Below are 15,607 nucleotides of genomic sequence, written 5' to 3'. Positions count from 1 at the left end.
GCAACCACCTATGATAATGGTTCAAACCTAGTACATATGAATGCAAAGACATTTTTTTTTCAATTGGTAAGAAGTGAAGACAATCAAGAGATATGTTAATTTTTTTCTTTTAATATTCATGTTTTTTAGATTACTATAAAAATTGAGTTAGTTAATAATATATTGTGGTTGGAGATTATTGCATAAATGTTTTATTATAAAAAAATATTGTTTGAGGGTAATATAGTTATTTTGTTCGATCAGTCAAATGCAAAATCAAACAACAAATTTATATCAGAAGTTAACTCAGTCAGTTCCAACTCAGTTAACAACTATTAAATAACCCCTTATATAATAATATTTCTTTGCATAATATGTTTCTATTTTTAAATTCTTTGTTGGTGTATGTTAAATAAATATGGTTAGCAAATATGATTATCTTTTTCTTTCATGTTAATAAAATAGTTAATTTGCTTATTTATTTTATGTTATTTTTTCATTAAAACATGTAAAGATTGTAAAACTTAAATTAACCGGTTTTAATGTTGTAAAAAATGTGTGTTTGTATTATAAAGAGATGGTAAAATGATTATTTATTTACTTAATTTAAATGGCTTTAAAATTATGAAAAACGGTGTATTGAGATTTTGATGAGTGTGTGTAGAGTATGTACTTGACGATCTAATAATAGACACCCACCCCGACTACAGGTTTGACGTATGGAACGACATCAATAATTCAATCTTATAAAATAGTTGAGATTTTTGACCAAAAGACCAAGAAATACAAATGCCAGACTAATGTTGTTGGTTGTTAAATAGATCAGGGCATACTTTATGTAATTTAGTATCATCTCATATACACGCCAACCGGTGGTAATAATCTTATCTTCACCCCAAAAATGGTAGCAACAGTGGGTAAAGTTTTGATCGCCTTTGCTGTAACAATAATCGTGACCTGGGGATGGAAAGTACTATATTGGGCATGGTTGAAGCCAAAGAAGCTAGAGAAGTTGTTGCGAAAACAAGGGTATAAAGGTAATTCATACAAGTTCCTGATTGGTGACATCGTAGAGCTTGCAACAATGGTGAAGGAAGCTAGATCAAAGTCTATCCATCCCATCTCCCATGATATTTCTTCACATGTCATGCCTTTTGATCACCATGTCTTCAACAAATACGGTATTTTTCTCCACAAATACTTTTATAATTAAAGGATATCTTTTGTTCTAAAAGCCTAGATTCGTCACAGGTAAAAAGTCATATATATGGTTCGGGCCAAACCCGAGGATTTTTATCATGGATCCAGAACTGATCAAGGAGATATTATCAAGACCCGACGAGTTTCAGAAGCCGCATCCTGAGGCATTTCGGGATAGCATCGTTGGTGGAATTGTAATCTCTGAGGGTCATAAATGGGAAACTCATCGTCAAATAATCAGTCCAGCTTTTAATGTTGAAAGTATGAAGGTCAGTGTCGACGTCTTTACTTTAATTACACTGATCATGTTTTATCTTCAAAATCTAAAGCAATTTGTTTGGTTTAATGGTGCGCATAGAGTATGTTCACAGCAATTTGTTCGAGCTGTAGTGAAATGATCAAGAAATGGGAGCTTCTCACTGGGTCAACTGGTATGGAGGAAGTTGATGTTTGGCCCTACATCGATGACTTTGCTGGAGATGTCATTTCAAGAACAGCATTCAGCGGCAGTTTCGAGGAAGGAAAGAAGATATTTCAAATCCAAAAGGAGCAAATGGATCTTGCTATCCAACTGTTGTTCATACTTTATCTTCCTGGAGCAAGGTACCAATGATTTTAATTAGAATTTGACTATGTTTATAATGAATCATGATCGGTAACACACCTTTTCTTTTAAAAAACAATATAGCTATTATTCAAATCTGAATTTTAGCTTTTTTCAACAAACTAGCATCATATATATATATATATATATATATATATATATATATATATATATATATATATATATATATATATATATATATATATATATATATATTTTTTTTCGGTGCCACTTGTCATATTATTATTATTTAATTTACAAATGTTACTTATTTTGAATTAATTTATTTCTATATGTTATTTTTTTAGTTTTTTTCTATTTTATTAAATTTCATTTATATTTTAAGATAATAATTGTAATAAATACAGTTGTAAATTGATATCTATTTTATTAATGAATTTTTCTTATAATGTCAAATTTTAAAAATTAAAGCTTATTGGTTTTTTTTATTTAAATTATTATTTGTTTAAATTTTAAAGATAAAAAACAATTTTATTATTATAATTCAATATTTTTTTTTATTTTCTTACAAATTCAAAGTTGTCAAATATTTAGATCTTTATATATATATATATATATATATATATATATATATATATATATATATATATATATATATATATTAAATGAACTCATTTATTACATGGGTCTTACAACTGGCATATATATAAATTCAAAGTTGTAAAATATTTAGATCTTTATATATATTTTTTTAAATGAACCCATATAATACATGGGCTTCACAACTAGCATATATATATATATATATATATAGTTCAAATGAAGACAACAAATAAAGTGAGGACGTGAATACAATATTTTTAAATTATTATTTTGCTAAAATTTTTAAATATATGTTCTGTTGTTGTAATTCTAATGTGAATATTTAGCGTATGAATATTCATATATTTATTTATAGTAAGTTTTATAATGTTAATATTAAAATATGATTATTCATATATTCATTACCGAATAAAGATATAAGATAATATATAAAAGCTTTATGTCAGAATAATAACATAAAAGTAGTATCTTCACGTACTCACTTTATTTATTGTCTTAATTTGAACTTATATATATATATATATATATATATATATATATATATATATATATATATATTTTCAACTTATTTTTTTGGCTAACAAAACAAATGAATCACTAAATGAATCAATAATAACATGATTCACCAAAAAAATCCCGAAAAAACATTTCGATGATTCATTTTTTTGATGATTTTGTTGATATTCACTAAAATTGTCATAAAAGTGAATTTTTTTCTTTAATTACCAAAAAGTGAATCATAAAAGTGTTTTTTTCGGAATTTTTTTTATTATGAATCATCTTATTTTTGAATCATCTAATTATTCATTCCAATTTTTTGTTATGAAAATATGCATATAAAATATTTCTTACCTTCTTACCAAAATTTTCCTTCTTATTTGATCTTGACTATATATATATATATATATATATATATATATATATATATATATATATATATATATATATATATATATATATATATATATATATATATATATATATATATATATATATATATATATATATCAATATTTGTATAATAATAAAAAATAGTTATTAGTATTATTTGTTATTTTCTTATAATTTACGTTTGCTTTTTAAATGCTCTATTAAAATAACACTTGTCATTTGTCATTAGTATTATTATTTTTTTAAATGTTGATCGTAATAATAAATTGGACAGTTATTTATTTATCCCTAATTTTTATGATAAATTTAAATTCGTATCGAATTAGTTTTGGTTATGATTGCTGATAATTAATTGTATTTTTATATTGAAAATCTTTCAAAATCATGTTTAATTAATAATTTGTTAAAGTTATTTGATTAATAACTATGAGTTTACTATAAAAAGTTAACTATTTTTATAATCGTGGTCTCAAGAGCTATAAATTAATATTATAATATTATAAAAATTAAAAATAAAAAATTTCACTATATATATTATCTAATAAATGATAAATATAAGAAACAACATAAGATAAAATGTGACAATCATAGTGGATCAATAAAATATGACAATCATATTCAGTTTGTGGAAATGGTCAGTGGAAATAGTCAATATTATGATATTAGATCAGCAAATCATTTTTTAATTTTTTCTTAAAAGCAATGGTGAGTATTTTGATATTTAGAGGGTGTTTGGGAGTGCTTTTTTAAGATAAAAGTGCTTATTTGCTTATAGTGGTGGTAAAAAATGTTTGGATAAACTTTTACAGTGAAAAAATCAATAAGTCAATAAGTTAAAAAGTGTTTGGTTTAAAAAGTGCTTTTTGAAGTTATTTTGGTTGAAAAGCCATAAGCAGTTTCAAAAAGCTACGTTTTTCATGCTTATTAAAAAGTGTTTATTGAAACTTATGGAAAAATCATTCTGAAAAGTGCTTTTGAGTTTGTCAAACACTTTTTTTAGCTTATTAGCTTTTCAAAAAACCAATAAGCAAATAAGCACTTTTAAACCACAATCTCAAACACCCTCTTAATCTTTTTTCTTTTATAAACCCAATCGATGCAAAAACTGTTGGGTTTTAGCCATAAGAACTTTCCTATGTGCGCATGCAAAACCCTATTGCTTGGATCTAGGCTTTCTAATAAACATGCTTTTGAATCCAAGACTTCTAATGGCTAATTAGGTTAAACAACAACATTAAAACAGATCTAGAATCATACCTTTGAGTTCCTTGTTGATCTTCTTGTCTTGGAGCTTCTAGAGTCACAATTGTCACTCCTCTAATGGCTTACAAACACCAATAGCAAACAAGATGATTTAGGAGAAAGGAGAGGGGATGGAATTCGACCAGAGGTTCCTTGCTTTAGGTTCTGAAAGGTTGTACACGAATTCCACATCCCAAGGGCCTATTTATACCTTTAGACTCCTTAAGGGTTTCACCCTAAACCCTAATTGGATAATCTTCACTTAAGGCTATCCAAATCCATTCCATAGATATCCTTATGGACGATTTTGAGTTATCCTAAAGCTCTTAGAATCCGTCCAAAGTCCATCCTAATGGATTTATAGTCTAAAGTCTTACTATCAAACAATTGACAGTTTATACCCTCTTATTCAATTAATCTCTTTAAGTCACCAAATTAATACCAATTAATTTATGACTTATATTAATCAAATAGCTAAATATTATTCCTTATAATATTTACTCTCTCTTAACAAATCATCCTTCAAGTTGCTATGGTGAAGGCAACCCAAAAGGACCATGCACCACCGAATATAGTTATAGCCTTAGACACTATTCCAACAGTCTCCCACTTGGATAAGTCTAGTAACTATACAAGTATAATACGGTTTGCAATCGTAGCTCTCAAAGACGTTGTCAACTCTGATCTAATCAATCTTGTCCTTTAGATAAGGGATCGTACAGTCCTCTGTTAGATATCATGCTGACAATCCTATGGAATGGTTAGTCTAGCATTTAGATTTCTCGATCTTCGATTTATTTGACATAGAACTTAATCGAACACATCAATTCAGTTCTGACCGGGCCCGGCACATAAGTCAAATCAAATCATCGAGTGGCCAAGATATCTCTTCTACCCTCTTAGGATAAAATTTACAGATAAACTTCGACTTATATGCATTTACTTATTCATTAACCAACTATACACAACAATGCGTTTTATAACATCAAGTTACTGATGCGTTTTCGCATTATCAATGCACAATCAATTAACAAATAATAAACCATATATCTAGGTTTTAAGACCATATGATATTATCGTCTTGCGATCACCTTTTATATCGTATTCCATAAGGTGCTTCCAGCAAGCGCGGGTTTATTCCAATGCTCAAAACCAGTTCATAAGCACTCATGAACGTTGCAGCAACTCTTGCTATGTCTAACACCATTTAGACACTCTACACACCAATTCACGACAATCTTCATTCATATCTACTCCCAACATATGAACGATTGTGGACCATTTGAATAATTCGATTATTCCTAATAAACTCAATTATTCTGGAAGTCAAAACATGCAAAGTGAAACAATAGTTAAACAACTAACATGTGATAGTAACTTTACTCATAAATAAAACTTCTTTATTTAATCATCAAATGTTAATTACATTTATCTATTATACGTTTCTAATACTATCTAATCTATGCTAATATCATCCTTCAGCCCAATACTCCTAGCATGCTGTAAGTGCTTAACCCTACTCAGTCCCTTCGTAAGCGGATCTGTTGGGTTATCTTCTGATGATATCCTCTTCACTACGAGTTGTCCTTCTTCTACACGATGTCTAATGAAGTGATATTTTCTGTCGATATGTCGAGATCTACCATGATCCCTCGGTTCCTTGGTCAAGGCAACCGCACCTTCGTTATCACAGAAAATCTCCATGGGCTCCTTTATGGCCGGTACAACTCCAAGATCACCGATGAAGTTCTTTAGCCATATTGCCTCCTTCGACGCTTCGCTCGCTGCGATGTACTCTGATTCGCACGTTGAATCAGCTACGGTTTCCTGCTTGGAACTTTTCCATGTCACTGCTCCTCCATTTAGGGTAAAGACCCAGCCCGACTGCGAACGATAGTTGTCCCTGTCGGTTTGAAAGCTGGCGTCACTATACCCTCGCACCTTCAAGTCATCACTCCCTCCAAGGACTAAGAACCATTCTTTCGTTCTCCGAAGGTACTTAAGGATGTTCTTCACCGCAATCCAATGTGCTTTGCCAGGGTTCCCTTGATATCTGCTAACCATGCTCAAAGCGAAGGCTACATCAGGGCGAGTACAAGTCATAGCGTACATGATTGAGCCAACTGCGGAAGCCTATGGTACTCGGCTCATTTCTGCTATCTCGGCTTCGGTACTCGGACTTTGAGTCTTACTCAACTTGGCATTTCCTTGTATCGGTAGTTCTCCCTTCTTTGAGTTTTCCATACTAAAACGTTTTAGTACCTTCTCCAAGTAAGTATTCTGACTAAGTCCAATTAGTCTCTTACTTCTTTCTCTTACTATCCTTATTCCCAAAATGTAAGAAGCCTCTCCGAGGTCCTTCATAGCGAAGCACTTCCCGAGCCAGGACTTAACCTCCTGCAGAGTCGGGATGTCGTTTCCTATGAGTAATATGTCATCGACATATAGAACGAGGAAGCTTACTACACTCCCACTGGCTTTGACATATACACAAGATTCGTCTTCGCTTCGTACAAATCCAAACTCTTTGACTTTCTCATCGAAGCAAAGATTCCATCTGCGAGACGCTTGCTTAAGTCCATAAATGGACTTCTCAAGCTTACACACTCTATTCGGATGCTTCGGATCCACAAACCCCTCTGGCTGAGCCATGTAAACATCCTCAGCCAACTTTCCGTTAAGGAAAGCGGTCTTGACATCCATTTGCCAAATCTCATAATCATGAAATGCGGCAATTGCTAGCATCACTCTAATAGATTTAATCTTCGCAACTGGTGAGAAGGTCTCATCATAGTCAACTCCGGGAGTTTGAGTAAAGCCCTTCGCAACCAATCGCGCTTTGTATGTGTGTACGTTCCCATCCACGTCGGTCTTCTTCTTGAAGATCCACTTGCACCCTACGGTCTTACGTTCGGGCACGTAATCAACCAAATTCCAAACTTGGTTATCGTACATGGATTGGATCTCGCTATCCATCGCCTCTTTCCATTTCGCAGACTCCGGGCCTGCCATGGCTTCCTTATAGCTATTAGGTTCATCAAGATTTACTAGTGTACCATCACTAATATACGTGTCCCCTTCGGTAGTAATATGAAAACCATAAAACTGGGGTTGAACTCTAACTCTATCGGAACGTCTAAGAGGTAAGGATTCGTCAATCGGTTCAACCGGAGTTTCCTCCTCGGGTTGAACGCCAGCGGTAGAGGTTCCTTCATCTATCGATTCTTGAATTTCTTCAAGTTCGATTTGCCTCCCACTGTCTCCTTGGCTTATGAGTTCTCGCTCTCGGAAAACTCCTCTCCTCGCAACAAAGATAACATTATCTTTCGGTCTATAGAAGAGATATCTAAAGGAAGTTTGCGGGTAGCCGATGAAAATACATCGCTCACTTCGAGGTTCAAGCTTGTCGTGAGTATCTCGTCTTACGAAAGCCTCGCAACCCCAAACCTTGATATGTGCCAACGAAGGAGCTTTCCCCGTCCACATCTCGTGAGGTGTTTTGGCAACCTTCTTGGTAGGGACTCGGTTAAGGATATGGGCGGCAGTCTCTAAGGCATACCCCCAAAAGAAGATAGGTAGTGAAGCACGACTCATCATAGAGCGAACCATATCCAATAAGGTTCGATTACGCCTTTCTGCCACACCATTCAATTGCGGTGTCCTAGGAGGCGTCAATTGCGAAACTATTCCACACTCCTTGAGATAATCGTGGAATTCAAGACTTAGGTACTCTCCTCCTCGATCGGATCGAAGCATCTTGATTTTCCTGCCCAATTGATTCTCCACTTCATTCTTGAACTCTTTGAACTTTTCAAAGGTTTCTGACTTTTGCTTGATTAAATAGATATACCCATATCTACTATAATCATCGGTAAAGGTCACATAGAAGCGGTTCCCATCCTTCGTGGTTGATCTAAAAGGTCCACATACATCGGTATGTATTAGGTCTAATAGTCCCTCACCCCTTTCACAAGTACTCGTGAAAGGTGACTTAGTCATCTTTCCAAGTAAACAAGACTCACATGTGTCATCTTCCCTAAGGTCGAATGACTCCAACATTCCATCCTTTTGGAGTTGGGCTATGCGTTTCTTGTTGACATGTCCAAGACGACAATGCCACAAGGATGCTTTATCCATACTAGTGGAAGAATCAATATTCAAAACATCATTTCCTAAGTTATCAACAATCATAACAGTTTCATATATTCCATTACATGGTATAGCTTCAAAATAAAAGACACCATTTAGATAAGCCAAAATAGAACCATTCTCATTATTAAAAGAAAATCTAAAACCTTGTCTATATAAACCATGAAATGAAATGATGTTTCTAGCCATTTCTGGCGAATAGCAACAATTGTTCAAATCTAAAACTAAACTATTCTTAAGCACCAAAGAATACACTCCAATCTTGGTCACAGGCGACGATCTTCTGTTCCCCATGATTAGATTGATCCTTCCTTGCTCCACATCCCTACTTCTTTTTAGTCCCTGCACATTAGAACAAATGTGATAACCACAACCGGTGTCAAGAACCCAAGAAATAGCATGATTAGAATCGTTAGATTTTATTGCATATGTACCTGCGAAAGATGGCTTGATCTTTCCTTCCTTGATGGCTTGCAGGTAATCCGGGCAGCTTCTCTTCCAATGTCCTATCTTGTGGCAGTGGTGGCACTCTGCCTCCTTCGGGTTAGAGCAGGGCTTAGAGGGATCAACTTTGGTCCCACTAGAAGAGGAACCATCTCGGGCTTTCACCTTTCGATAGTTATTTGAAGAAGCTTTCCTCTTCTTTCCCTTCCCTTGACCAATAGCCAAGACAGGAGCAGCAGACGGATTGGGAGTTGGTGCAACAGACTTGTCCTTGAAATTGCTCTCAGCAACCCTCAAGAGACCTTGGAGCTTACTTAGAGTGACCTCCTCTTTGTTCATGTGGTAGGTCATCCTAAATTGATTATACATCGGAGGCAAAGAGTGAAGCACCATGTCGATCGCCAAGTCTTCGCCGAAGTCAACATTTAACTTGCGAAGGCAGTCGACATACCTTTGCATCTTTTGCAAGTGCACGGTAAGAGATTCTCCATGACCCATCTTAGCGGAAATCATGTTAGTGAAGATCTCGTAACGCTCTTGTCTCGCGTTTTGGTGGTACCTCTCCAACAAGTCTTGATGCATCTCGTATGGATACATGTCCTCGTAGGACTTTTGGAACTCGGAGTTCATGGTGGCGATCATGATGCAATGTACTTTCGTCGCATCTCGCTCATGGGTTTCAAAGGCAGTGATTTCGGCGGGAGTAGCAATTTCTGGGTTGATTTTCTCGAGCTTCTCGTCAAGGACATACTCTTTATCCTCATAGCGAGCAATGGTGCGAATGTATCTTATCCATTCGCCAAAGTTCGTTCCATCGAAGGTGACCTTTTGGCAAAGGCTCATCAACGTGAAAGAACTAGCAGCAGCGTTGTTTGCGTTTGACATCTATAGAAAGGACAAAGATAGATTAGAACAAGAATCCCTAATTATCACCCAATACGAAAATTAGGGCTAGGATCCAACAATAACATTTACATACTAGAAAAGGGATGCCGTAATCCAACATGCAAATAAATTGAAGGTAAGTGAATGACGATTCACTAATTCTTCAAAACTTAAACTTTTAGTCCTAAGTGTTTTTGAGAATTCCTAGGTTCGGATGAGATTCATTGAACTATTCAATGGCATGTTTAAATCTCGATATGCCCCTCTTGTTTGTGACTGGGATGCCGAAGATCACAAAGCGGGTGTGAATTACCATGCAAATTTACATGGTGCCTTCATTGTTACGATCACCTATTCGATGTGCCGGTAAACCACACACGCTCCATCGAACTATGATAAACAATGAATCACCCTTCGCCACCTTCGCTTAGAACCAATTAGTGTGCCGGTAAACCACACACGCTCCACTAACATCTTAGCAAGGTGCAAAGTGTAATTTAATGGGATTGCATCAATTCACTTTTCCTAAAGTAACTAAGATTGGGAAATTTAAAAAAAAGTTCAGTTACTTCGTATTTCTTATTATACTTTTAATGAGAGGATGAGGTTGCCCTATCCTACCCGTTCGGCTAACGACCCTCCACCAATCAAGCAAGCGGTGGGTGTGAGTGTACACCCATTAAGCGCCATTTTATAGGCCGCAACCTTATACCCACCTTATAGATCGGCTTCGTGAATGAGGCCTACTAGCGGTAAGACTAGCATTTAGTTATACATATATATATTATTCTAGTAATATCATATAAGTATAGGGTTGCATTTTAAACTTTTCAAAATCTAGGGTTTGAAATTTAAGTTGTCTAAATTAAAACTTTTAATCACAATTATAAATTTCAAAACTTAAGGGTAGGTTTTAAACATTTAAAAACATAGAGGATCAAATAACAAATAATTTCAATTAACAATTTAATATTCTAATTATCTTTATTTGATTTATCTTGATTTCTTTGAAGATAATTACCAAAATAATTAATTATTATCATATAAGGAAATTAAATATTTTATTAGATGATAAATATCTTTAATTAGATCAAGATAACAGTCATATTTATCAAAAAATCGGATTGACATTGATCTAATATGATTAAGGTAAGTTTCCATAAGATAATTATGAAAAAATCCCGAATCTGGCCATTCCTGACGCTTGGACTCGCCGAGTGCACAAGGGGACTCGACGAGTCAGGCCTACTCGACGAGTCCACCTTGGAACTCGACGAGTCAGTGACTCAAAACCCAAAAAATCGAATTTTGCAGGTTTGTTTCAGTTATTCAAGCAACAATTTAAAGAAAACCAATCTAGGCTCTGATACCACTGTTGGGTTTTAGCCATAAGAACTTTCCTATGTGCGCATGCAAAACCCTATTGCTTGGATCTAGGCTTTCTAATAAACATGCTTTTGAATCCAAGACTTCTAATGGCTAATTAGGTTAAACAACAACATTAAAACATATCTAGAATCATACCTTTGAGTTCCTTGTTGATCTTCTTGTCTTGGAGCTTCTAGAGTCACAATTGTCACTCCTCTAATGGCTTACAAACACCAATAGCAAACAAGATGATTTAGGAGAGAGGAGAAGGGATGGAATTCGACCAGAGGTTCCTTGCTTTAGGTTCTGAAAGGTTGTACACGAATTCCACATCCCAAGGGCCTATTTATACCTTTAGACTCCTTAAGGGTTTCACCCTAAACCCTAATTGGATAATCTTCACTTAAGGCTATCAAAATCCATTCCATAGATATCCTTATGGACGATTTTGAGCTATCCTAAAGCTCTTAGAATCCGTCCAAGGTCCATCCTAATGGATTTATAGTCTAAAGTCTTACTATCAAACAATTGACAGTTTATACCCTCTTATTCAATTAATCTCTTTAAGTCACCAAATTAATACCAATTAATTTATGACTTATATTAATCAAATAGCTAAATATTATTCCTTATAATATTTACTCTCTCTTAACAAATCATCCTTCAAGTTGCTATGGTGAAGGCAACCCAAAAGGACCATGCACCACCGAATATAGTTATAGCCTTAGACACTATTCCAACAAAAACGACATTCAACTTATTGGGTCAATAATATAAAAACGTTTTTGAAATTGCTTTTGATTAATAGTATAAATTTATTAGATTTTAACGTAGTCTTTTTTATTTTTTTGTTTATTATAGTTAATGGCATTATTAAATAATGTTTTATTTTATAATTTAATTTAATTTAATTTAATTTTTAAGTTTTATTACTATTTTATTAACTATTTTTTATTTATCATTTATTAATATTTTTCTTTTTAGAATACCCGAATTTTATAAAAATCACCCGAGAGCAAGAAGCCAGACAAAAACATAAGTTAGATAAACATTACACAATAGACCACATAGCATCTGTGCAGTTAATAGCATCGAGATCTCGGTGGGATAGCGTTTCGTAAGGGTTTGCCAATTAGCGCTCATAATAGCGGAGCCGCTAATATTGTCGAGATTAGACGAGATTGACCGCTATTTGCCACTATTTTGACTTTGAGAACTCGGTTTTCGACCGCTTTTTCACAAAATCGATTTTAGCTATGCCGATTGTTTTTTCTTTTCGATTCTATCGCTTTTTTCCTTCTTCTATCTGAAAACGATTAACTTATTTATAAGGAATATTTAATCGATTGATTTTACTTAATTCGATGAACTGATTGGATTAAGATTTTGGAACAAAGGAGCTCTGTATTTCTATTTATATATATATATATATATATATATATATATATATATATATATATATATATATATATATATATATATTATAAAAGTTATAAAATTATTGATTTAGACATAGTATGTGGATGAATATTTTTTACCATTCAAATAGTTTATTTTAACTACTTAGCTACTATTGTGATGATGTAAGAATATAAATACTCATTAAATGTAAATAAAATAAACACACCATTTTGAATACAATCTTCTAAGTGTTCAAGAATCCTTTCAAATCTCTTTCTTTTATTTTATAATGTTTTACTTTTGGAACAAAGGAGCTCTGTATTTCTGTTTTATATATATATATATATATATATATATATATATATATATATATATATATATATATATATATATATATATATTATGAAAGTCATAGAATTATTGATTTAGACATAGTATGTAGATGAATATTTTTCATCATTCAAATAGTTTATTTTAACTACTTAGCTACTATTGTGATGATGTAAGAATACGATGATATGTAGTATAAATACTCATCAAATGTAAATAAAATAAACACACCATCTTGAATACAATCTTCTAAGTGTTCAAGACCGAATCAATTCGTTTGATAATGATTTTTGGTGTTGTTGTGTAATATAATTCGTCGGTAGTCGTAGTGCTAGTGTTTGATCACAACGGATGTATTGAACTAACCTTTCAACTTTTCTGTTACAACCCCTCTTTTTGTTATAAATTTACTTTTCAACCCTTTAAATAAATAAATTTTCGAATTGGTCCTTAAACCATTTTTCTTGATGTTTTAACACCAAAACTTGTTGAAATTGATATTTATTTTTAGTTGAAAACAGTTTTGGTCCATGAAAATATAGTTTTCTCGGTTGAAACCTTCCTTTTTCGCAAATTTACACTTTTGCCCCAAATTGGAAAATTTTTGCAACTTTGGTCCTTTTTAATTATGAAAAGCATTTTTAACCTTAGAAAAGGACTTGGGACACTAGTAGTCCACTGTTTTGTAGAAAAATACAGTTTTGGCCCTTCAAAACAGAAAATTTCGCATATTGGGCCAAAAATGTCGTTTTTAGCCCATTAAGCTTAAAATTTATATTTTCAACCCTCAAAAAGAGTGTATTTCCAAAAAATACTTTATTGAAACTGTTTTGAATCTTCTCATCCATCATAATTTGTAATATGTCATTTTGGGCCCTTTAACTTTATATTTTTAACATTTTATGTCCAAAATTGAGTTTTTAGCCCAAAAAAGATGTTATTAAGCCATTTAGCTATTTTTCTTGGAATAATTTGTATGTAGAAATATATTTGATGCTAGTATCATTTAACATAAAGTATATCTCGATTTTTAGGGGCTTATGGTTAGATCCAACAACATAAACACACAAAAACACACATATAAGCATAGAAATCATACAAGGCATACAAAACACATAGAGATCTACACTTTCACTTGTATTCCCCCCCATAAAACTTATAAAACAGAAAATAGGGAGTATGAAGCTCACCTTAGGGTGTGGTTTCGGTTTTTGAAGGAGAAATGGAAAGGAAATAGGATGATTTTCGGCCTAAGCAATCTTTTCTTGATGATCTCGAGTTTGAGAGGTTCTAAGACACAAGATTATGCTTTCATATGAGTTAAGAAGAGATTTTTGGGCATAAGAAGTCTAAAGTGTGGATCCAAGTTTCAACTTACCTAGATGATGATCTTTGTGGAAGAACTCCTTTGAATTCCTCTTAGATCTTCGAAAATTTGGAGAGAAATGGAGAGAGCTCCTTGAGAGAAAAGATGAGTGAAATGTTTGTGTGTGTGTTTGGGATTCGGCCGAGAGGGGGAGAGAGGAAAGAAGAGGGTGGCTTTAACAAGATAGATGCTTGGAAGTATGAGTTGCATGCATGGATATCCATCAAATAAAAGTGAGGTGGCAATCCAAAGTCAACTCCTCCTTATTCTTGGGCTTGGGCCGAGAATGGAGAGGGAAGAAAGAATTTTTGGGCTTTTTGCCCCTAAGCCCAATATTAGAGTTAGTTTGGGTGATCATTGGCCTTATAAGATAAAATTGTGATTTTTATGCTTTATTAAGCTAGATTAGGTTAATCATGGATCAAAGCTTTTAATTCATTTCATTCTAGGCCCAAAATGTTGAATTAAATTAATGTGGGTCCAATTAGAGCCCACTTAAGGGTTCTAAGCCCACTTAAATTGGAAGCTTATTGGTCCATAGAGTCCAATAAGGAAATCCTAGTCCAAAATGGACCTAATTAAGAACTTCTAGGGTTTCCAATTTGTTTGATGTAGTGAATTGAGGTTTAGTTTTTCCATTGAGTAAGCATCATACATGCTCTTGAGTTTTTGATTCAATGTTTTACTTAAGTATAGTGATTACAAGACACAAAATTTCTAGTTGTGACATTAAATCCTTCAAGGATTTTCATATAGATATCACTATCAAGTGATCTATACAAGTAAGTTGTAATAAAATGCATAAAGCGCATCTCTAAATTTTTAGAGACTGCCCAGGTGATTAAATACCCAAAAGTGCTTGCATCCATTACTGATGAATAAGTTTCCTCATAATCAATTCCAAGTATTTAAGAGAAACCTTGAGCCACAAGCCTAGCCTTGTATCATACAATTTTGTCTTTCTCGTTTCTTTTTCGTACGAAGATCCATCTATACCTAATGGTTTCACAACTCCAGGTGTGAGGATGATAGCCCCAAAAACCTTTCTCTTGTTAAGAGAATTTAATTCAACTTGCATAGCCTCCTTGCATTTAGCCCAATCATTTCTTCTTTGACATTCAATGATAGATTGTGGTCCGAGATCATCATTTATAATATTAGATACAAATGAATAAGAAAATATT

The 15,607-nt window shown here is 33.3% G+C and overlaps 1 protein-coding gene across 1 annotated transcript in view; it reads left to right on the top strand.

The window, feature by feature from the left end:
• Nucleotides 1–706: 706 nt before the first annotated feature.
• The window catches only part of LOC145014909 (cytochrome P450 CYP72A219-like), a 34,752-nt gene continuing 19,851 nt past the window's right edge, over nucleotides 707–15,607 (top strand). Inside the window, exons 1-3 of the mRNA XM_078973346.1 lie at nucleotides 707–1,160; nucleotides 1,231–1,448; nucleotides 1,538–1,782. Coding sequence (XP_078829472.1) covers nucleotides 881–1,160; nucleotides 1,231–1,448; nucleotides 1,538–1,782 — 743 coding nt within the window. The 5' untranslated portion in view covers nucleotides 707–880. The remainder of the gene's footprint in view (nucleotides 1,161–1,230; nucleotides 1,449–1,537; nucleotides 1,783–15,607) is intronic.

Source organism: Lactuca saligna, chromosome 9 (assembly GCF_052625555.1).
Source record: "Lactuca saligna cultivar CGN05327 chromosome 9, ASM5262555v1, whole genome shotgun sequence".
Lineage (NCBI taxonomy): Eukaryota > Viridiplantae > Streptophyta > Magnoliopsida > Asterales > Asteraceae > Lactuca > Lactuca saligna.
The sequence above is the reverse complement of the archived record's forward strand: the minus strand, read 5'-3'. Positions and strand labels throughout refer to the sequence as shown.